The 24,215-nt window shown below is 35.7% G+C and overlaps 2 protein-coding genes across 3 annotated transcripts in view; both read left to right on the plus strand.

The window, feature by feature from the left end:
* Positions 1 to 24,215, plus strand: part of LOC123563018 (uncharacterized) — a 181,009-nt gene that overhangs the window by 130,390 nt on the left and 26,404 nt on the right. The gene's annotated exons all lie outside the window — the stretch shown is intronic.
* LOC123565062 (uncharacterized) overlaps positions 1 to 24,215 on the plus strand; it is a 151,520-nt gene that overhangs the window by 111,448 nt on the left and 15,857 nt on the right. Inside the window, exons 19-21 of one of the 2 annotated variants that reach the window (XM_053537631.1) lie at positions 14,653 to 14,825; positions 21,429 to 21,606; positions 22,366 to 23,822. In XM_053537631.1, coding sequence (XP_053393606.1) covers positions 14,653 to 14,825; positions 21,429 to 21,606; positions 22,366 to 22,373 — 359 coding nt within the window. In that variant the 3' untranslated portion in view covers positions 22,374 to 23,822. Of the gene's footprint in view, positions 1 to 14,652; positions 14,826 to 21,428; positions 21,607 to 22,365; positions 23,823 to 24,215 lie in introns of those variants that run through there. The other variant, XM_045359068.2, reaches the window with a different exon arrangement.

The following is a 24,215-nucleotide window of genomic DNA, read 5'->3' on the forward strand; positions in this document are numbered from 1 at the left end:
TTATGACTGCTGCAATATTTTTGTAAAAGGTTTCAATCCATCTGACTAAGCTTTCTCCAAAACTAAAATGTTTTAGGCATGATATTATAAAATTGTGATTTAATGTGTCGAAAGCCTTTTCAAAATAATAACCCTTTCAAATTGTTGTTTTCAATGTGATCAATAACTTCAAAATTAGCCTGACATTTTCTCTAATGTATCTTCCTTTCATAAAACCAGTTTGATTTGGATTTAATAGTTTTGCAAGTATTTTCTTTTAACTAGTGGCTATATCTTTTGTTGTAATTTTATAGTCTACATTTAATGGGTCTCCAGTTTGACAAATTGGTAGGATCTTTATCTGGTTTTGGTAGAAGAGTAATAATGCTTTGTTTTTCAAGATCTGAAAGCTCTACTTTATGATAATAGTTATTAATTGCATTGATATAAAAAAAAAACTTTCAAATGCTCCCAAAAATGTTTATAAGATTTGGCTGTTAACCCATCAGACCCAGGGCTCTTGTCATGTTTCATTTCAGACAAAGCAGTTTTACATTTATATTCAGATTATAATCCCTCGCATTGATCAGAGTCTTCTGTGCTTAATTTAGTCATGGAAGAATCGAGAAAGTCTATGTTTGAATTTTCTTGTGACTTCATATCGTATAGTCTTTTATAAAAAATGTTGTTTCTTTTAAAATTTCTGTGATTGTTTTGTTGTTCATTTGGAGCTTTTGAATATTTTTCCTTTCAGCATGTTTTTTTTCTAAATTTGTAACGTAATTATACCCCCATCCGAAGAAGGAGGGATATATTGTTTTGCAGATGCCGGCCGGTCTGTCGGTATATATGTAGACCAATCCGTTTTCGGATGATAGCCCAAGAATGCTTGGGCCTAGGATCATGAAAGTTGATAGGGAGGTTGGTCATCACAAGCAGATACCCCTATTGATTTTGAGGTCAGTATGTCAAAGGTCAAGGTCACAGTGACTCGGAACAGTTGAACAGTTTCCGGATGATTACTCAAAAACGCTTGAACTCATGATCTTGAAAGTTGTTGAGGAGGTTGGTCATCACCAGCAGATGACTCCTATTGATTTTGAAATCAGTATGTCAAAGGTCAAGGTCACAGTGACCCGGAACAGTTAAACGGTTTCCGGATGATAACTCAAGAACGCTTGGGCCTAGGATCATGAAAGTTGATAAGGAGGTTGGTCATAACTAGTAAATTATCCCTATTGATTTTGCGGTCAGTAGGTCAAAGATCAAGGTCACAGTAACCTGGAACAGTGAAACTGTTTCCGGATGATAGCTCAAGAATGCTTGGACCTAGGATCGTGAAAGTTGATAGGGAGGTTGGTCATCACAAGCAGATGCCCCTATTGATTTTGAGGTCAGTATGTCAAAGGTCAAGGTCACAGTGACTCGGAACAGTTAAACAGTTTCCGGATGATAACTCAAAAACGCTTGAACTCATGATCTTGAAAGTTGTTGAGGAGGTTGGTCATCACCAGCAGATGACTCCTATTGATTTTGAAATCAGTATGTCAAAGGTCAAGGTCACAGTGACCCGGAACAGTTAAACGGTTTCCGGATGATAACTCAAGAACGCTTGGGCCTAGGATCATGAAAGTTGATAAGGAGGTTGGTCATAACTAGTAAATTATCCCTATTGATTTTGCGGTCAGTAGATCAAAGATCAAGGTCACAGTGACCTGGAACAGTTAAACTGTTTCCGGATGATAGCTCAAGAATGCTTGGACCTAGGATCGTGAAAGTTGAAAAGGAGGCTGGTCATCACCAGCAAATGACCTGTATTGATTTCGATATCAGTAGGTCAGATGTCAAGGTCACAGTGGCCAGGAACAAACAAAACGGTTTCTGGACGATAACTCGAGAACGCTTAGGCCTAGAGTCAGAAAAATTGATAGGGAGGTTGATCATGAACAGCAGATGATCCATATTGATTTTGAAGTCATTAGGACAAAGGCCAAGGTTACAGTGATCTGGAACAGTTAAACAGTTTCCAGACGATTACTTGATAACGCTTGGGCCTAGGGTCACGAAACCTAATAGGGAGATTAGTCATGACCAGTAGATGACCGCTATATATTTTATTAGGTCAGTAGACCAAAGGTGAAGGTCACATTGACCCGGAAAAGTTCAACCCTTTCCGGACGATAACTTGAGAACGCTTGGGCCTAGGAACACAAAACTAAATAGGAGGTTGATCATGACCGGCAGATGACCCCTTTTGATTTTGAGGTCAATAGGTCAAAGGTAAGGTCACATTGAACCTGAACAGCAGAATCTTTGTATACAGTGAGCAAATAATTTATGTTCCTTGTGCAATTACTAAATGCCTCAAGGGGACCGGGGCATTTCGTGTTCTACGAGCTCTTATTTGTTTTGTTTGTTTTTTCATTCATTTCTACGCAATCTGACTAAAGTACATCTCCTATTACGCTACGCATAGGATCTGACAACGAGCTATTCATGGCCTCGTTCTGACAACCCATCCGCTAGCCAATCAAAAGCTACCTTACAATATCCTGCAAGCTTTAAAAGCCGTGGGTTTTGATATCAACAATTTTTATGTCGAAAGATGTCAGATAGCCGGTTAGCTCAGTCCGTATGGCACTTGCTTTGTAAATGAGAGGTCCCGGGTTCGAGCCCTGGATTAACTGCAAATTTTTCTTACTCTTTGACATTGGAACAAGTTGTCTGGTTGGTTCAAACAAAAATAGATTTGCGAAAATAAAAATAGCAATATTGGAAATCCAAAATATACAGAAGACGAATGTGAAAGGGTCGTTCTCAGATCTTCGTTTAGAAGATCAAGTACTTTAGTCAGATTGATTTCTACGTGTACAGCTTTTGATCTTATTATACCATTTTTTGTCATAAAGTCTTTGCAATTATTTTTTCTTTCATTAAGTTCTTGTGAGTATTGGAGTACATTGGTGAATTAAAGATTAAAGTTTCTAGTGTATGGATTTCATTTTGTAGTTTTTCTTCTTGCTCACTTTCTTTCTTTTTCTTACTTATTGCATATTTGATGGTTATATTTCTATTGCTGCTTTTAATAAGCTCCCACAATACTCAGGACTTGCATCCTTGTTGAACTTCACTGTGTTGTTTATACAGTTTATTATATTTGTAGGGTAAACTTCAAACAGTATTAAACTGTTATTTATTTAAGAATAACCTCTTTTTGAACTGAAGGATTTATAGTCAATGAAATTAATGAATGGTCACTTTTATATCCTTGTTGTATTTTACTACATTTAATTATGCTCCGAAAGGTGTCAGTTACCAAGAAATAATCTAGTCTACAGAATATGCGTGGTTTACTGTTTTAACTCCATGTATAGTGACGTTTTTGCTGGTTTGATACTCTCCAAATGTCAATTAAGTAAAACAAAATTAGTATACTTATTAATTTAGTTCTGCATCTTGTGTGGGTATTTGTAAGTCCATTTCTTTTGTCAAGATTATTATCTAAAACTGTATTAAAATCTCCGCCGATTATGATTTGTTTTATCATTATTTAATTCTAAGTATGTTTTGAAAAAGTAAATAAATCATCCTTATTTGGGTAATATATATTAATAAGAGTATCTTCTGCCTCATTTGTTTTAATATCAAGTGCTAACAGTCGCTCTTTAACTATATTTGTAGATTCTGTAACTGTAAATTGGTAAGGACCATCTGGATTTATCAGTATGGCTTCACCTTGACAATTTGAATTAATTCTACTTAACGACATTTCACCCTGCCAATTTTTTTAAACTGATCAATTTTCTCAACCGTTAAATATGTTTCCTGCAGCATAACAATTGTAAATTTCCTTACTTTTAACCAACAAAAAACCTCTTTTCTTTTCTTCGTATCTGCAAGGCCTTTGACATTAAGTGAACAGATTGTTTAAGACATATAGATTCTTGGATTTTTATTTGTAAAATGATAAAATCAAACAATGAAACCATAAGTTTGTAATACAGTATTCCATGATAATTTCCATACATAAACAATAAGCTGTGTTAGTTTTATAACAAAAATTTTTGTTTTCATTTCAGTTGCAATAAAAGGACATAACTCGGTTGATTTTTTCGATCTGCAGTAAAGTACACATGAAAAAAGTAGTTGGCTTATTTACCAACTTAGAAAGTCATAGCTCGGCTAGCTTAGCATTTGAAAAGTAAAACGCTTTTGCTTTTTATCAAATTATTCTGTTAAAGTGGAGCCTTCATCATTATCCTTTTCTAAAACAGTAAATATGTGTCTAACTCTAAGCCGATATGAAATCACACTGTCATACATAATTTCAATCAGCAATGAAATTAGGAGTTTAACTCTATATGCAACTTAATGATAAAAATGTTCTCAATTCTACATGAAACTAGAACAGTCACAGTCGCTATAATAATACAATAATATTGTTTTATATATATTGCAAAGTTTAACTCTTAGACTATATAAATAATAAAAAAGTGTTTTTAATTCTACATGAAAATAGAACAGCCACAGTTGCTATAATAATTGATACAATGTACCCTTAAGTTAAACTCTATATGCAACTACACTGTAACTAGAATGTGTCTGTAGGACACAAGGTGTGCCCCCCACTGGCACATTTGTCACAAATAAGGGGAAATCATTCAAATGTTTGCAGTCTTAATGGGGTAAAGCCTCAAAAAAAAATATTATGAAATGGATTCATTATTCTATACCATATAATTTTTGAGCTATGAGCATCACAAAGAAAAAATCCACTATTTTGGCTATTTCAAGGGCCATAACTCTGTAATAAACGCTAAAATTCTCAAGAAGAATGCCAAGTGTGCAAGGTCACATTATGATAAAGGCTCAAGCAAGGTTTCATGAATTTACATTAAATACTTTTTGAGTGAGGCACATAATTAGGTGAAAATGTGCATTTTTTTACTATTTCAGGGGCCATAACTCTGGAAATAGGGGGCGGACCCAGATGAAAAATAGGAGGTGCGCAAGAACATATCATGATAAAGATTCATACAAGGTTTCATCAATTTATATCAAATACTTTTTGAGCTAGGCGTGTCTCAAGGTGAAAATGTGCATTTTTTACTATTTCAGGGGCCATAACTCTAGAAATATAATGGCAGGCCCAGATGAAAAGTAAGAGATGCGCAAGTTCATATCATTATTAAGACTCATGCAAGGTTTCATGAATTTATATCAAATACTTTTTGAGCTAGGCATGTCACAAGGTGAAAACGTGCATTTTTGACTATTTCAGGGGCCATAACTCTAAAAATAGGTGCGGAGCCAGACAAAAAATAAGAGGTGCACAAGTTCATACCATGATAAAGACTCATGCAAAGTTTCATCAATTTATATCAAATACTTTTTGAGCTAGGCGTGTCACAAGGTGAAAATGTGCATTTTTGACTATTTCAGGGGCCATAACTCTAAAATTAGGGGGCAGAGCCAGACGAAAAATAGAAGGTGCGCATGTTCATATCATGATAAAGACTCATGCAAGGTTTCATTAATTTATATCAAATACTTTTTGAGCTAGGCGTGTCACGAACTTCGGACGGACGCACGCACGGACGGATGCACGGACAAGAGCAAATCTATATGCCCCCACCACTCATGGGCGGGGGCACAAAAAGTGTTCTCAGTTCTGAATGAAACTAGAGCAGTCACAGTTGCTATAATAATACAATATATCTTTGAAAAATATATTGGTGTGTATATTACAAAGTTAAACTCTACATGCAACTAAATAATAACTACATAAAACTAGAACAGTCACAGTTGCTATAATAATAAAATAATATTGTTTTATGTAGGGATAATACACGTTTTTTTGTGTATTAACGTCTGCAGAAGCCCGCGGGATTGTTTGTGACCGAGACCGAAGGTCGAGGTCACAAACATATCCCAAGGGCTTCTGCAGGCGTTAATACACAAAACAAACGTGTATTGTCGCTATTCTTGCATAAAAAAAACATTACACGACGACTTAATGCATTGTTTTCATACGTGATGACTTGACGATTCCGGTACATTTTTTATTTACCATTCTTGTTGTTCTTGGAAACGGTAAACATGTTTTAAATATCCATAACCGGGGCACACATAACAACAACACTACTAAAAGCGTGATTTGAAGGTTTTTGAGCATCTTATTTTTATTTTTTAGTTATTACAAACGTTACATTACACATAATTTTGCATATAACTAAAAAAATTGATAAACAGGAACACAATTATTTTAAGAATAACAACTTTACATTCGAATTATTTTGAGTACGAACAAACAGAGTACGGATGAGTACGAAGCTAGTGACTAGCTTTCGAGGTTTATTATATGAATTCTGCGAATAATCAGGTTAAAACAAACCGACTGATACTAACAAAAATCATTAATATAATACCTAAAAACGGGCAATAGCACAAGTTACACGCGATACTTATTTATTCACAGTTATTTAAAATAACTGAACAGACGCTTTGTAAAGGGAGTAAACTCTAAGAGAAGCTAGTGCGTACATTGATGGGGGCAGTACGTTTGGGGTTGGAAACTGATACAGCTTAACATACTATGGATTACATTGTATCTATAATGCTACAAGAAGAGGGGTTATTATGGAAGAAACAAGATGCAGATGCCAAATATCAGTCTGTGCAGAAATACATACATACGTCCCTGGCAAAGCATTTCAAAAATAAAAATCATGTATTAACAGCACGTGAATTGCCTTGTTTGCACACGATTTTTCTCCCGTTTATACATGGGCGGATCCAGTGAAAAAAGTAGTTTTTATGCAAGAATATATATATATATTGCAAAGTTTAACTCTTAGACTATATAAATGAGAAAAAAAGTGTTTTCAATTCTACATGTAAATTAGAAGAGTTACAGTAATATTCTACAATCTTGAAAAAAGATATATTGATTTATCATTCTACATTGCAAAAAAAATTATTTCAAATTCTTTTCTAGAATCAAATACTTAAAATAGTTGTTTAACTTTATATTAAAGTGTAGCATCAGATGTTTTTATGAGATTTTAATCAGAAAGTATGTAAGTTGTACAATTCTACATCAATGTGAAATAGCATTTTATTTCCATTAAAAGTTCTGTGGAGAAAAATCTGTTTCAATATTTGCACATATCCATTTTCTTCTATCACATGTTTTAATTTATATTTAATTAGGCTAAACCACGTTTTTCTCAAAAACATGAATAGTATGTATTAACAAGAAAAAAGTAACGCATATAGCACATATTTAGCAAATTCACACAGCAATATATATATAGTTAATTTGTTATATCAGTAGTCAATTTATATATGAAGTTCATGCTTAGTCGATTTGTATAACAAAACCCACTGGTCTTGGGTCATTTACAAAGTTTCGAAGATATGATATTAAAGGTAGTTGACCAGATTTTTATCAATTTCTCATGTCTCTCACTGGCCACTTAAGATTTAACCAAGTATCATATTCACGGAAGTGCACTTTATGTATATTTCCCACTTTATTTTTTATAGTATATTAGACCATTCCTCGTCCAGCCATAATCAACAATTTCCTGTTTCTTACGCTTAACACTCATAAGAACATTATGGTTCAGTGTTGTTAAGTCATTCATAACATAAATATGTTTCATTAGTGATTTTTTTTTTTTTTATGATTTTTTCCTTCACTAGACCGGAGGTAAATTTTACTATTATTTGTCGTGGTTTTACCATTTTTCCTAGGCGTTGGCACATATCAATATCCTGTTTAACTAGGTTTAACCCTGGAATATTCCTGTTTAACATTTCAATGACTAGCCTGGTAGTCTCCTCATGCGTTTCGAAGCAGAAATCTTTCTTATCGTCATTGCTTTTATTGGTTGCATCTTCTTCAAGATTTGTGTCATCTCCAACAGAGCTGTGCTCTGTTTCTTGATTTTCAGACTTACCTATTCTTGTTTGTGTTTTCTCTTCTGTTAGCCCACTAATACGTATATTATTTCCTCTACTATACTGTTCTACATTGTTTTTATTATCTTCAAAACTATATTCACTGTCCTTTATTTCTCTCATCAAATTTCCACTACATTCTTCTTGTTGTTAAGGCGGATTTTCAATAATAATAAACACTTTATTTCAGTTCATCTATTTCTTTTTTTTTTCAAACAGATTGGACTCCAATACTTCAATTATATGATTAATAGAATTTAGCAGCTCATCTTTCATTTGTTTAACAGTTTCTTTTATCATTTAATGCTGTCATCATCCTTTGTCAATATATTTGCAAGTTTCTTCCATATGAGATGCTATATTTTGTAGTTGTGCTTCTGTAGTTCCATTTTTGGGCATCGTGTTTTCCTTCAGTTATATTTTTTGCTTTCTGTGCCCCCAAGAGTGGTGGGGCATATAGATTTGGTCTTGTCCGTGCGTCTGTGCGTCCGTGCGTGCGTCCGAAGTTCGTTACACGCCTAGCTCAAAAAATATTTGATATAAATTGGTGAAACCTTGCATGAATCTTTATCATGATATGAACTTATGCACCTCTTTTTTTTTCGCCTGGCTCCAACCCCTATTTTCCAGAGTTATTGCCGCTGAAATAGTAAAAAATGCACATTTTCACCTTGTGACACGTCTAGCTCAGAAAGAATTTGATATAGACACCTAGCGTGAATCTTAAGCATGATATTAACTTGCGCACCTCCTATTTTTCATCTGGCTCCGCCTTCTATGTCTGGAGTTATGGCCCCTGAAATAATCAAAAATACACATTAACACCTTGTGACAGGCCTAGCTCAAAACGTATTTAATATAACTTAATTAAACCTTGCACGAGTCTTTATCATGATATGAACTTGTGCACCTCCTGTTTTTTATCTGGGTCCGCCCCATATTTCCAGAATTATGGTCCCTGAAATAGTCGAAAATGCACATTTTCACCTTTTGACGCCCCTAACTAAAAGTTGTTTCATATAAACTGATTAAACCTTGTATGAGTCTTTATCATGAAATGAACTTGCTCACCTTCTATTATTTTTTTTTTAACTGCCTCCGCCCCCTATTTCCAGAGTTACTGCCCCTTAAATAGTAAAAAAATGCTCATTTTCACATTGTGATGCACCTAGCTCAAAAAACTTATATGATATAAATGGATGAAAATTTGCATCTTTATAATGAATGAACTTGCGCACCTTTTATGTTTTGGCTGGCTCCACCCCCTACTTTTAAAGTTATGGCCCCTGAAATTGTCAAAAATTCACATTTTCGCCTAATAATGTGCCTGGCACAAAAAGTATTTGATGTAAATTCATGAAACCTTGCTTTAGTCTTTATCATGATGATATATTGCACACTAGGCATTCTTCTTGGGAATCTTAGCGCTTATAACAGAGTTGTGGCCGTTGAAATAGCCAAAATAGTGGAGTTTTGTTTGTGATGCTCATAGCTCTAAAAGTTTATGGCCTAGAATAATGAATCATTTTCATAAAATGTGTGTTGAGGGTAAACCTCCTTCAGACTGCAAACATTTGAATTGTTGACCATTGTTTGTGACAAATGTACCAGTGGACACACACCCTGTGTCCTACAGACACATTCTAGTTATTCTTTTGATGTTTTTTTTTTTTGCATTTTTGCTGATGATTTTTCTATAGCTGAATCCTGCTCACTACATGTACTTCTTAATTCTAGTTCTTTTCCTTTCAGACTCTCATTCGTTATCTGACATTTTTAATAATATTTTGATCAAACACCTTTAGTGTGTTTCTCCTAAACCCCTTCAAGGATAATTATGATCTTGGCTCAAGTGATCACCTCATCAAGACGATGTGCAGAACTTATGAGTCAGCCATGTCGGCTCAAGGTCAAGGTCACAACTCGAGGTCAAAAGTTTGAGCCTTCAATTTTGTGTCCGTTCTATATCTCATAAATCCATTAAAGAATAATCATAAAACTTGGGTCAAATGATCACCTTACTAAGACAATATGCAGAACTTATAAGTCTGTCATGTCGGCTCAAGGTCAAGGTCACAACTCTGGGTCAAATGTTTGAACCTTCCATTTTGTGTTCGCTCTGTGTTTACTAAACCCCTTGAAGGAATTTCAAAAACCTTGGGTGAAATGGTCACCTCATCAAGACAATTTGCAGAACATACGAGTCAGTCATGTTGGCTTAAGGCCAAGGTCACAACTCCGGGTTATATGTTTGAGCCTTCCATTTTGTGACCGCTCTGTATCCCCTAAACCCCTTGAAGGATTTTCATGAAACTTTGGTCAATTAATCACTTTATCAAGACAATATACATAAGTCATGTGCCAGCTATGTTGTCTCAAGGTAAAGGTCACAACTCAAGGTCAAATGTTTGAGCCTTCCGTCTCCTAAACATTTTGAAGGATTTTAGTATTACTTGGCTGTAATATTCCCCTTATCAAGACTATGTGCAATTTAAAACTCATCCCTGCCAGCTAAAGGTCAAGGTCAAAACTCGATTGGTTAATGGTTCCATGCAATACCACAAACCCTTTCACTATCAATAATAATGGCGGGAGATATGGCTGTCTTTCAGACTGCCTTATTGACTTTGATAATAGGTCTTTGTGACAGGGACAAAAAATTTCAAAATGATTTTGTGGTACTTTTTTTAAAACATTATTATTATAATATATTGTTTTCTAAGTAGTTACTTCCAGCTTTTCTGGTAGGCAGTCTTTTATTCCACATTTTTTTCAGGAAATCAATTTGTCAGTCGAGAATAAAAATAAATCATTCCACTCCACGCTTGATTTTCTCTTAGGTACAGATAGTCAACTCTTTCAATGTATAAAGCAGTCTTCATAAAGATCAGAAAGGCCAGTTGCCAATTCACGTGAGAATATCTAACTGTCAAAATGTTTGTACGTTCAGTAGTTTTTACGACCAGGAGAGCCAGTTGCCCATTCGCAGCATGTTCAGAAAACATACTTTTCAGACGAAAGGATAAAATCATACAATTTAACGCTTAATTTGCTCTAAGATATCTGTATCTAACACTGTCACTATATACGTAGATCAGTCTTCGAAACATTTAGGATAGCCAGTTGCCAATTCGCGTGTCAACTGGTTATTTGACATTTTCCCAGGATATTAACTTTTTAGTCGGAAATGATATAACCATTCAACAATTGAATAAGTCGGTAAATTGTAACATGAAAATGTTTTCTAAAACCATTTCTCGAATAATCGACTGCCTACCAGTGGACAGTTGGTTATTCTGTCAACTGGCTGGCCTGATCTCAATTTGGCAAAACTTTGAATAACCTTCCAGTAGGCAGTTTGATATTCATGCAAAATGAAAACTGACAAGCCTATATCTCCTGACGGAAATACATTTGCTAGATTGTGTTTTATTTTGAGTTTATAAAGGAATCGAACTTTTGAAAAACAAACTAGCAACTAGTATGTAGTCTGTTGTTCGAACGTTCAACGATCAACTACCAACTGCCTAATAGATTGATTGTCATCAATTTTGTATCAGTTTTGATCATTAATATGAAATTCTATAGTTCGTTTCACTCATATACTATTAATTCTTATCGTTGTTGCACATTTATCTGCCGACATTAAATAAATAATATCTTTTAAGACTTAGAATGGATAAGTAGAGGTTGTGAAAGTTCTAAAATGCTTGAACGTTTGGGACAATGTTCCCATTTCTAAAGAATAAGTTGGAAGAATTGTTAAAACAATAATTGCATTTTTAAACTTCATCTTTAAATATTTTATTCAGGTGCATCAAAATATAGCAAGTGTTTGTTTTCGTTTTGCTAAATATGAATATATATAATCTGCTAAATGATGAGTATATACAAGAAAGCCTTGTTAATAATAATTGCCGATTGCAGACTTTTTATGCCCCCGAAGGGAGGCATATTAGTTTTCAACTGTCCGTCCGTTTGTTCGTTCGTTCGTTCGTCACAACGTTAACTTTTTGCATGAAGGCATTTGACTCGCGAACCACTGCACCCAGGACCTTCAAACTTCACGTGCTGATAGTACTTATTGAGTACACGACCCCTACTGACTTTGGGGTCACCAGGTCAAAGGTCAAGGTCACATGGTCCAATGTTAAGGTATGACGGTATTAAAAACATTTCTTCTTTGAATCATATTAAATTGTCAAAGTCTACGGTGTTTTATTTTACTTTTCTTTTCCTTTCTTTCACTTGTTGCCAGACCTTGTTCCTTGTATAAAATAATCCAAATCCTATTGAAAACACAGAAAAAAACAATATGTCGACCATAATGCAAGAGCACCGGCTAACTTTGAATGACATCACTATTGTAAACAATGTATTCTTCCGCAAACTTGCCCAGCATCCTCAGCTGTCACTAAGCAACATCACAAAACTACAAACTTGCCCAGCATCCTCAGCTGTCACTAAGCAACATCACAAAACTACATATAAAACCATCTTCCATATATGTGACTCTTATAAAATACTCTAGAAGGATATTATTACTGATTAAATTGAAAATAAAAGCAATACCTAGCATGAAAATGCCTTTTTTACCCCGAAAAATTTTTGAACTATATAGTGTCAGGGACTACATTCGAGCGGACCACGGAGGAATACCGGCGCATTACTACCGTCATACCTATAACTTTTGGCATGAAGGCACTTTACTCGCGAACCACTGCCCCCAGGACCTTCAAACTTCACATACTGATAGTACTTATTGAGTACACGATCCCTACTGACTTTGGGGTCACCAGGTCAAAGGTCAAGGTCACCAGGTCAAAGGTCAATGTGCTATGGGGGCATTTGTTACCATTAGTGACAGCTCTTGTTTTTACATAAAACTGGGTATCGTTTATATACAATATTGGACCATCTGCTTATTTGATCGCGATCATATTGAGTAGGTAAAGTATATGCGCGCTGGGGAAAATATTTCATGATGGACCTGTGAATTCTTTACTTATGGGTGAAACAGGTCTCATAAGCGTAAATACGACTAGCTTCTACTGATTATAAAACATACCGTACGATTTGTTGTGAATTAGCTGTTGTTGTACTTTTAGTAGTTCAACCGCCACCCTTGTTTAAGAGCAACATTTAAAAACACGTTTTTTTTTCATCCTCAAGTAATAAGTAAGTAGACTCGCCCAGTTTAATCAATCTAGACGCATAATCTAACTCAATACATAGAGCGCCTACTTCACCCGATTTACATTCGGAACATTTTCACGCGTTTCGGGCTTTATCGTATGTTTAACATGGGATTTTTGAACCGTCCAAAGATGTTGGAAATGTTTGTCTCATTGTTTTTTGGGGGGGGGGTTTTTGTTTGTTTTTTTTTAATAAAAATGTTACTGCTTTCATTGTCTACCACTTTTTTTCCACCCTTGCCTAAAAAAAGCAGTAATGAGTTTGTACACTGTTCAGACAATTGTGCTCTGTTGAAATTTAACCAAACACAAGTTTACCTGCATAAACAGAAAGCATGATATGTCTCCATGCGCGGATCCAGAGTGGGGGGGGGGGGGACCGGGGGTCCGGACCCCCTCTGGAAAATCTTTAAAAAAGGAAAGAAGACTAGAAGGAAAGAAAATGTTTTTCGAAAAAGGCAACATTAGGACTGCATGTAAAGTATATGCGGCTGCTGCTACATACGACCCCGACATAATTCATATTATTTATCTAAAAGAAACTAAGAATTTTACCTTCAAGAAAGCTTGATTTTATCATTTTCCCAAATTTAACAGGTTAGTCCATAAAACTGTCCCAGAATGCAAAAAATGAAGTGCTAAATTTCAAAATTTCCAGGGTGGGGGGTGCAGGGGATCGGACCCCCTCTGAGAAAATTGGCTGTGTCCGTGCATGGTCACTATACCTGTCCAGTACTGGACATTATGGTAAACGCTTCTTTCCTGCACAAATGACAATTTCGCAACTTCTGTCCGGTTTGTACCAATTTCTGGCCGCGATAAACCATTTGACTTGTACATTATTCTGCATAGACTCCTATAAGTACTAAACAGGGTTTCGGAACATACAGAATGTTTTTTAACTTGTTGGGTTTAACGTCACACTGACACAGATGAAGATCATATGGCGACTTCCCACCTTTTTCTAACGGGCAGATCCTGGGTAGAACAACCGACCTTCCGTATGCAAGCTGGATTGCTTCCTCAAACGAAAACTTTTACGCCTCAAGTGAGGCTTGAAACAAACGTCTGTGAGGGACAAGTGATCACCTTAACCACTCGGCCACGGTTGCCACCATACAGAATGTTTGTTTATTTTGAGTTAAACACCTTTTTTCAACAGTATTTCAGCTATGTAACAGCGGGCAGTTAACCTAACCAGTGTTCCTAGATTCTGAACCAGTACAAACTTGTTCTCCGCAAGTACCTGTCAACTTCTCCACATGAATTAGAGGTTGAGGACGAATAATTTCAGACACAATTTCTTTTATTAAATCGTCACAGAGAACATACGCTTTGACCGAGGATCGAACTCACGGCCCCGCGATCCGTAGATGGTGCGCTCTCCCTATTGAGCTTAGCGGGCGGGCTCCCATGCAGAATCAGATAGTATTGAAGGTGACAATAATCTCATGATTCCTTTTATCATCGTTTTAAGGAAAGCTAAGCAAGACAAGGTTCTTTTTTTTTACAGGTGGAACGTATGAGGTACCTGGTCACTGGGATGATATGCGCCACGGAAATTTGAGGGTAGTTTCTTTAAATAGTGATTTAAGGGAATACACAGACATTGAACAAATGTTTAAAGATTCTGCAAAACGAAATAAAGGTTCAAATGAACAGACAAAAGACTGGACTGTTGTGAAGGTAAAATTATTTGCTCTAATTCTAGAGATAATATGTTGGTATTGCATTCATGTAGATCTTCTTGTATAATGTCCTAAGTCCAGTTTGTTTGGGATCAAGATTAGGAAAGAGGCTTAAATAAGACTGGAGAAGTTTTAAAATTTTCATATCAAATGATGATCGACACAGTAGCACCGCCGAGCAATAACAAATCCGATTACACAAGCAAATGTGTTCTCTACAAGAACATATCTTATAAAACTTGAAGGGTTGCATGTGAATTTTGAAACCATTAATTACTTGAAGTTTTGTTAAATACATGTGATTGATAAAAGTGTATCAGCATCGTTATATTGTACTTTCATAAAAGGATAGTGTTTGATCTTGTCTCGTTCTAACGCTTCATTAAAATCTTATAAGACGTGCCTTCTTTTCACAAGAATAAGAATCATTTAACGTGTTCCTAGCGGTCTATTATTTAAAAGGTGACTCTATACAGCTTAACATATAAAAATATGATTTTATCTTATGGTTTCCTGCCTATTGATTATGTATAAATGATTCGTAAATGATTAGATGTTTAAAAATAATCAACTTAAGCTCTCTGTTATATCATATAAAACAAATACAACGGTAGCGTGACTTTTCTTATAAATTAAGCTTTCAGCTATGGTCATATAGAAATATCTGATGTATCTACCTTTAACTGCAACCCGATACATTCCTGTAGTCCAATAACTATCCCACTAGCAATGACGCGAGGCGTCAATTAGACTAATGAGACATGTTACTGGTAGGAATATATGACAATGTTCCAGCTATTTATAGAAACAATGTCTTCAGCCTTATAATACTTATATCTATTTCAATTCAATTGCGACCTGGTTTTTTAACACCAATATGTTACCATACCTCTGAAAGTTAGCTTTCAAGAGATGATGGAGGTTTATTAATGCGCAAAGTCCCAGTATCTTCCAGTGGTCTGACTCTGTCGAAATTCTGCAACGATCTGATCAAAATATGGCGAGTCTCAACATTTATAGCAGCCGAGCGGATCACTCATGCGTGACTTTAATTTCATTGTCTGATCACTTAACTCTGAATCTATTGAACGCTCCCTATCTAAAATATAAATCAAGCGCCTAGTGACAAAACGTACGTGAAACCTATTTCATAGCCAAACTTTTCTCAAATCATTTACATGGATCAAAATTACTCCACTAAGGTATTAGTTCAATCATATCTTGACTGATCTAGACAAATGACATACAAATGGCGTTTGTAAAACAAAAGGGAGTAAGTCACACTATCCTGAGTATACCGTTACAATGGTAAACGAGTTTAAATAACAGACGCTAAATTGGAAAACAATCAGGAAATTTGAAGATAGTGGTTGTTGGTTAGTAAATGCATACTTCAACATGTAATGACCGTTTACTTTTGTAATTGCACGCTTTGCTTGTCCGGAGCATAACTTCAGATATTTACATGGAACTGACTTCAAACTTGGTATATGGTAAGATGGCAATGAAGGAGAGTACAGTGTCCTCTAGCCATAACTAGAGATACAGATATTATATCCTTTTTTAATCCCCCGCCGTGGTGGAGGGATTATAGGAATGGTCTGCGTCCGTCCTTCCGTCCGTCTTTCCGTCCTTCCGTCTTTCCGTCCGTAACAAAATCGTGTCCGGTCCATATCTCCTAAACCCCTTGAAGGATTTTCATGAAACTTGGATCAAATGATCATCTCATCAGCGATGTGCAACTATGAGTACCTTGTCGGTCAAGGTCAGGGCCAATAGGTCAAGGTTGAGCTGCATTGTTCCTTTTCCTAAACCTTGAAGGATTTAAACTGGGTCAAAGATCACCTTCAGACGATGTGCAACCTAGTCAGAGCGTCAAGTCAAGGTCACAACTCAAGGTCAAAGGTTTGAGCCTTCCATTTTGTGTCCGCTCTATATCTCTTAAACCCCTTGAAGGAATTTTATAAAACTTGGGTCAAATGATCACCTCATCAAGACGATGTGCAGAACCCATGAGTCAGTCATGCCGGCTCAAGGTCAAGGTCACAACATAGGGTCAAAGGTTTGAACCTTCCATTTTGTGTCCGCTCTATATCTCCTAAACCCCTTGAAGGATAATTATGAATCTTGGCTCAAGTGATCACCTCATCAAGGCGATGTGCAGAACTTATGAGTCAGCCATGTCGGCTCAAGGTCAAGGTCACACCTGAAGGTCAAAGGTTTGAGCCTTCCATTTCGTGTCCGCTCTATATCTCCTAAACCCCTTGAAGGAATTTTATAAAACTTGGGTCAAATGATTACCTCTTCAGAACGATGTGCAGAAATTATGAGTCAACCATGCCAGCTCAAGGTCAAGGTCACAACTAAGGGTCGAAGGTTTGAGCCTTCCATTTGGTGTCCACTCTGTATCTCCTTAACCCCTTGAAGGATTTTCATCAAACTTGGGTCAAATGATCACGTCATCAAGAACTCATGAGTCAGCCATGTCAACTCAAGGTCAAGGTCACAACTGAAGGTCAAAGGTTTCAGCTCTGTATCTCCTAAACCCCTTGAAGGATTTTCATGAAACTTTGGTCAAATGATCACCTCATCAAGACGTTGTGCAGAATTCATGAGTCAGCCATGTCAGTTCAAGGTCAAGGTCACAGCTAAAATCAAAGGTTTTACCCTTACACTATCCATAGCAGTGGCGGGGGATTTAGCTGTCTTTCAGACTGCCTTGTTATTGTTATTTTCTGCTGTCTCAGTGATTATAGAAGATAATCAGTGTTTTAATTTTGATTGCACAGGAACCATAAATCTAGCACAAATACAGTTTAAATTATCATATTAAAACTTAATTTTGAACCTCACTTTTCCATATATAATATATTACAATGCCTAATTTGGGCTAATGCGTTGGTCTTTAGTACTTTTTGAAAGAAAGAAAAATGAAAGGGGAGTGGACGAGTGGCTGTTTAAACTCTGGTGTGGGTCTTATTTTTTGTTAATTAGATAAGACCGTTGATATGGCATTTGGTTTAGTTGGGTCAAATTCATATTTACTAAACAGAAATGCGGTTTCTGGCCAATAACATCTGGTTTACACCTTGTCACCAGTAAATGGTGTATAGCAAACGGATACAAATACCTGACTTTTTATTATTATTATTATTATTATTATTATATACCACATTTATATAGCACTCTTTTCATATTAAATACGTTCAAAAGTGCTTTACATAAAACATTTATATAATGTTCAATAAAAATGGTAATTGAACTATTATAGAGAGAATTTAAAATTACATTACGGTAATAAGATACCTAGCATTTTAATTAAAGGTAAGCAGATCAAAAAATGAAACCAGATACAATATTGTAAAACATTTACTGACCTATCAAAGACACAGGTTAAAGCAGAATAGAACAGAAGATATCTTATATTTTGAACAGACAGAATTAACCTAAACGGTCCGGGGAACATCCATGATAAATCCCACAGAAAAAACACTGTCTATATAATTCTGTCACACTAGAGTTCTTGATTGGAGTAATTGATTGGCCGGTAAAGTACCTACACTATTCAACCAGATAATTAGTGAGATTAGTTCCCAAAGAATTGTATAAAATAATGCGTCTTTAGCGCTTTTTTGAAACTTCGCAAGGTCCTGCACTTTCTTATGCCAGATGGGAGGGGATTCCATAACCTCGCAGCTGCTGCCTGAAAGCTACTGTCACCAAATCGCACTATCCGACATTTGGGCACCACTAGTTTTAATGCATTATTCTGCAGTCTAAGATTTCTGGATGGCGTATATATTTCTAACATGTTCACTAGCTGGTGATTGATCTTCGAGTGCCTTATATCTATGTGTTAGAATTTTGTTTTGTTTGTTTGTTTTGGGTTTAACGCCGTTTTTCAACAGTATTTCAGTCATGTAACGGCGGACAGTTAACCTAACCAATGTTCCTGGATTCTGTACCAGTACAAACCTGTTCTCCGCAAGTAACCAACTTCCCCACATGAATCAGAGGTGGAGGACTAATGATTTCAGACACAATGTCGTTTATCAAATAGTCACGGAGAACATACTCCCCGCCCGAGGATCGAACTCACGACCCCGCGATCCGTAGACCAACGCTCTTACCTACTGAGCTAAGCGGGCGGGCTTAGAATTTTGTATTCTACCCTACACTGCACAGGAAGCTAATGGAGTTCATAGAAGACAGTTGCAATAATCCAAACGTGATGTAACAAGAGAGTTGATTAGAAATTTGGTTGCGTTTGCGGTTATATATTGTCTGATGTGACTAATTTGCCGCAACTGGGCATAGGAAATCCTACACACATTATTCACATGTTGCTACATCCTCATGTTCGAGTCCAGGAAAGCATCGAGGTTCCTGACACTGCCTGATTGTTTGATTTCAGAGCCGTCCACTTTCACAGATATGTTTGAATCAGATTGTGTTTTGGGTTCAGATGAAAATATGATTAATTCTGTTTTTTCAGCATTGTGTTCCAACATGTTGGTATTCATCCAACTTACTACATCATTAAAACAACTTTCAACGCGATGACTGGTCTCTTCAATAGACATTCTGTTTATTGATTTGAAGGATTGATATAACTGCGAATCGCTCGGTATACCAAGGACATGAAGGTCTTAACACAATAGTCTTGGTAGTCAAAGGGGCGCGTTTGTCTACTATAGAAATTAACTGATTTGAATATTCCTCCACAAAATCATCAATATCAGTATCAGATGGAGTGCACTGAGTATTAAAGAAATCTATTCTTTGTATATCTTCTCGGAATGAGTCCATGTCGATCGAACGTAATTTCCTGTACAACACAGTTTTTCGTACTGGGGTGGTTTGGAAGCTTTAGCGTCGAATATCACAGCAAAATGATCACGTGACATCTTTTCATTGGAATCAGAGAGTCCAGGATCTGTGACCTCGATATTTGAAACCGTGACATCGTTATCGCTGTTTATCACTACATCCAACGTATGCCCAGCAACATGTGTTGGTTCTATTAAATGCTGACGCATGCCACATGCATCTAGACTGCTTGTAAACTTTTTGTGTCACTATTTTCCGGTAAATCGAGATGGAAGTTAATGTCCCCCACAATGATGGTGGTCTTGTCAATTGTAGCATATTTAGTTAAGGAACTGGGCCATTCTTGCTCTAGGAAACTGTTTGTGTTCTAACCATTTTCTTTGGAAGGGGTGGCCAGTATATAATGGCAAGCCGTAGGCCTATTGAGTGTCCGCCTGTAACTGCATTGCAATCCATATACTCAAATTGGGAAAATTCGTTGTCTTTGCTTGATGTGACAATGTTCACTTGTATGGCTACCTTGTAAATGATCGCTACGCACCCGCCGCGCCTACACTACGAGGGATATGTTTCATTTTGTAACCGTCGGGCACGAGTTCGCAGATGCACGCTTTGTCAACACAGCTACCGAGCAATGTTTTAGTTATGGCACAACTGTCGAATTCATTTGTGAGGATGGAGTCAAATATGGAACATGTTTTTTTTTCACTGATAGTGTACTGATTGAACAAATCTTGATGTTTTTCTGCCCCTTAACTAATGTACAGTTTTCAGGTTTTATTCGTATCAAGTTGTTATCATTTACCCCATTGTTAGTGTCCCGTGCTCGTCTAATCTGATTTTTCACACCTCATGTCCCTCTATACTCGTACTGCATTAATCGAAACTCTTTCACTGTTTTGACAATCATGGGATGAGGTCTCTTTTGTGTACTTGGTAATTTTCCAATATTGTGCAACTTTGATCTTTTATAAATAATCCTCGGTGACATTCGCTCACTGAAACACATTATTGCTGCAGGCTATACTGATATATGAAAGTTTTGAAATTGAATTGCCATAGTGTTTTTTTAATCAAAATATCTTCAAAGTCACAATTATGATTCACATTAAATTTATAACACTCCAATCACGACAAAATAATATCCAATATATCCAATTTTCGGAATTCTGAACCAAGTATAAATGTCAGAAAACTATCCTTATTTGAAAGCACTGAAAAAACTGCCTACACCTGGCGCATATCAATATATACTCATTTGGTTACACTTGGTTATTTATTTAAGCCACTTAGCATTCAGAAGAAGTAATAATAAAATAATAGAAAAACAGTTCACTGTAGGAAAATCTTTAAAACTTATATTCTTGTCTAAGTAATCTTAGACTAATATAAACACTGTATAATTTTTTTACGTTTGCTTATGTGTAAGCATAATCCTCTTGAAAGAAAAACAAAAAGTAAAATAATGATTTGCCAAAGTCAATACTTAATAACTTAGTATACAGGTCACCTATAAGGGGCCATAATGTGGGACCTATTCTTTTTCTAACAGCTCCTGTTTAAATTTTGTTGATTAGTTATGGTTGCATACAATTTCTTATAATTGTTTTATCATTACCCTTTTCCGCTAGTAAAGTTTAATTCAAAGCAATGTAATGCATACAAGTATTGTAATGCTATCATGTATAAACCGTTCCTCGTGTGCGTAAAGTATACTATTTCCTTTCTTTGTTGTTAAATATTGTTCACTTTGCTTTTAATTATTTGAAAGATCGAACGAATACAAAACAAATCACTATGGGAACAGTATCAGTCTAAAAAGAAGCAACTTGAAGATCAGAACCGACCGGGCACATTTAATGAGAGAGAACTCTGGCATGGTACGAGTGCTGATCTTGTTGACAGCATAAATGTCCACGGATTTAATCCAAGCCTCTGCGGGAAAAATGGTACGTGTACCTTTTTTATAACTAAAAAGGCAATTATTAATAATTGAACCTTTTTCAATCTATACACATCTGTGTTTACATTTTAACATGCTCCTAAAATATATATAGAAAAAAAATGCGAAGTACAAGACCATTTTCTAAGAGATTAAGGAAGATAACTTCAATATAAATGCATTGATAATTTTGTTATGATAAACTGATTTTTGGTATGGCATTATGGCTACACAAATATGATTATTTGATGATCTTAATCACTTCACGAGTCAAGTCGTAAATGTATGACAATGGTTGTATGCCTATTGCCTATATTCTGTCACCGATGTGGCTTTTAGTGTATCGGCCTATACCATAGCAAATATTATCGTGGTAGTAAGATCTATATGTATACGATGGCTATTATCATAGGCGGGTCGTAGGTTCTCACCGCAAGGTAGAGAAACAACAGGATCTGTAAAATATATATCAATAATATATTTTATTAGATAAATAACAGTTGCGCTCAACGATAGATGTACAGACATCAGTCATAAACTTGGTCATCCAAAACATATTTATCAAATGGAATGTAAACATACATGTATAACAATGACAACTATGACAATGACTGAACCGACGGACTACCTTATAAAACATCTTAGAAACATGGTATAATCAGCACTAAGTTGCATAAAAAGTATATGAACATTTAGAGCAAAGTATAAGGAATAACATGACATAATATTTACCTGTAAAATATATGTGAATAATATATTTTATTAGACAAATAACAGCTGTGCTGAACGATAGATGTACAGACATCAATCATAATCATGGCCATGGTTGATATCGATGCATCGATTGGTTAGTGCAGTAAAATAATTAGAATAACAAAAGAAGAGTGATAGGAGTGCAAAGGTTACAAGGATATGGTAAGTATACAACGAACCACGGAGTAACGTTGCTATCGTACTACAACTATCTACACTACATACTACCGACAGTATAAGGGTCAAAATGGTCGGATGATACAAAAACTGTAAGAATGAACCAGATTAACAGCGTTTTATTATTCATTAACATAGTCTAATAAATCGAACTGTGACAATTCTATGAGGTCTAAACTATTGAAGTATCAAGTGAACGCTCAAATTGTTAAATAGTAAATTCTACCATTCATATTTCTCGTTTTGATTTTTTTGCAAGTGTTTCATACGTTCACCCTGCGGCTTTATATGAATTGTTTATATCTTTTATTATAAGCTCCTCTGACAACATGCTTAGATGGACGTCCTAAATTCACATGACTTGGATTAGGAATCCATAAAACTGCTCTAGGTTTGAAAGAAGTAGGAAAGTAATACACCTACCAACGTCGATTTCTCATGCAGCTTAATAGCTTTATTTGAACGCCACAATATTTTAAAACGCGTCTGCGGATCCGTATCAATACAAATATAATCAAAGTATACAATTAAAGAATGCATCAACAATACTATATAAAATGGTATTTTTGTTGCAAAATTAGAATGGAAAATGGTCAAATCACTAATTACTGAATGTAAACAGACAGTAGAACCAAACAATATTGGTGATGTAATAAACCAGATATAAAGAAATATGTACATATATTTGCAAATTGGCTTCTCCCACAATTAGAGTAACAAAGGGAATTTCATAGACTGAACACCATAAAAGATAAGTGAACTTAACAAGTCCCATACCTGATGTTTGTACAAAAGTGTCTCCCTTTTGCAGTTGTTTTTAGTTTTCACATTTTCAATATTATAGAAAATGACATTAATTGCACTGAATGGATTTTGACAAAAGTCGATACAGTTATACATGTTATTACGAGGAAAAGAAAGACACGTTTACCAGGACTCTGCCCTGGATAATGATAAAGTTATCTGCCCGTTTGTACTTCGTCAATAAACTGAAAAGCACGAGAATTGTTACTTTTTCTTGAATTTAGATTAAATTATTTCCCAGATTGAACATAAAAAGTGCAGTGAGTATCGCAGAGTGTTATAAACTACCAATATCACATTTTAACCAGGCTTATAATGATGGTATGAATCAAATTCAGTGATAGCGCTAGTTCATTTTTAAAAATTACTTATTCTCGTTTTACAATGATATGGTAGTTTATTACGAATTTTTAAGGGTTATATTAGTAAGTGAACGTGGCTATATGTCGCTTAAGGACGTGACTGACTCCTAAATTTGAATATGCGCATTCCCGATCATAAACGAATTAGGACAGAATCGTAGCGATGACTACGGCGATGTCATTTAAACAAAACTCAAAATATAATTTTACTTAAATTGGATGAAAATTAATGTTATTTAACTACAAAATGATAACGTACATTTAAGCAGCAGTATTCATAAAGTTTAGTCATTCTTATCTTTAGCTCACCCGAGCACAAAGTGCTCATGGTACGCTATTGTGATCATCCTGTGTCCATCGTGCGTGCATGCGTGCATTCGAGTTTACATTTGCATACTTAGGCTATAGGAACAATAGATAACTGTACATTTTCTTTGATATCATTCATTCCATAAGAGGACAAAAGAGTAGCCACATAAATACCCATATGTAGGAACGTCCGTCCGTTCGTCAACAATTT

Source organism: Mercenaria mercenaria, chromosome 2 (assembly GCF_021730395.1).
Source record: "Mercenaria mercenaria strain notata chromosome 2, MADL_Memer_1, whole genome shotgun sequence".
NCBI lineage: Eukaryota > Metazoa > Mollusca > Bivalvia > Venerida > Veneridae > Mercenaria > Mercenaria mercenaria.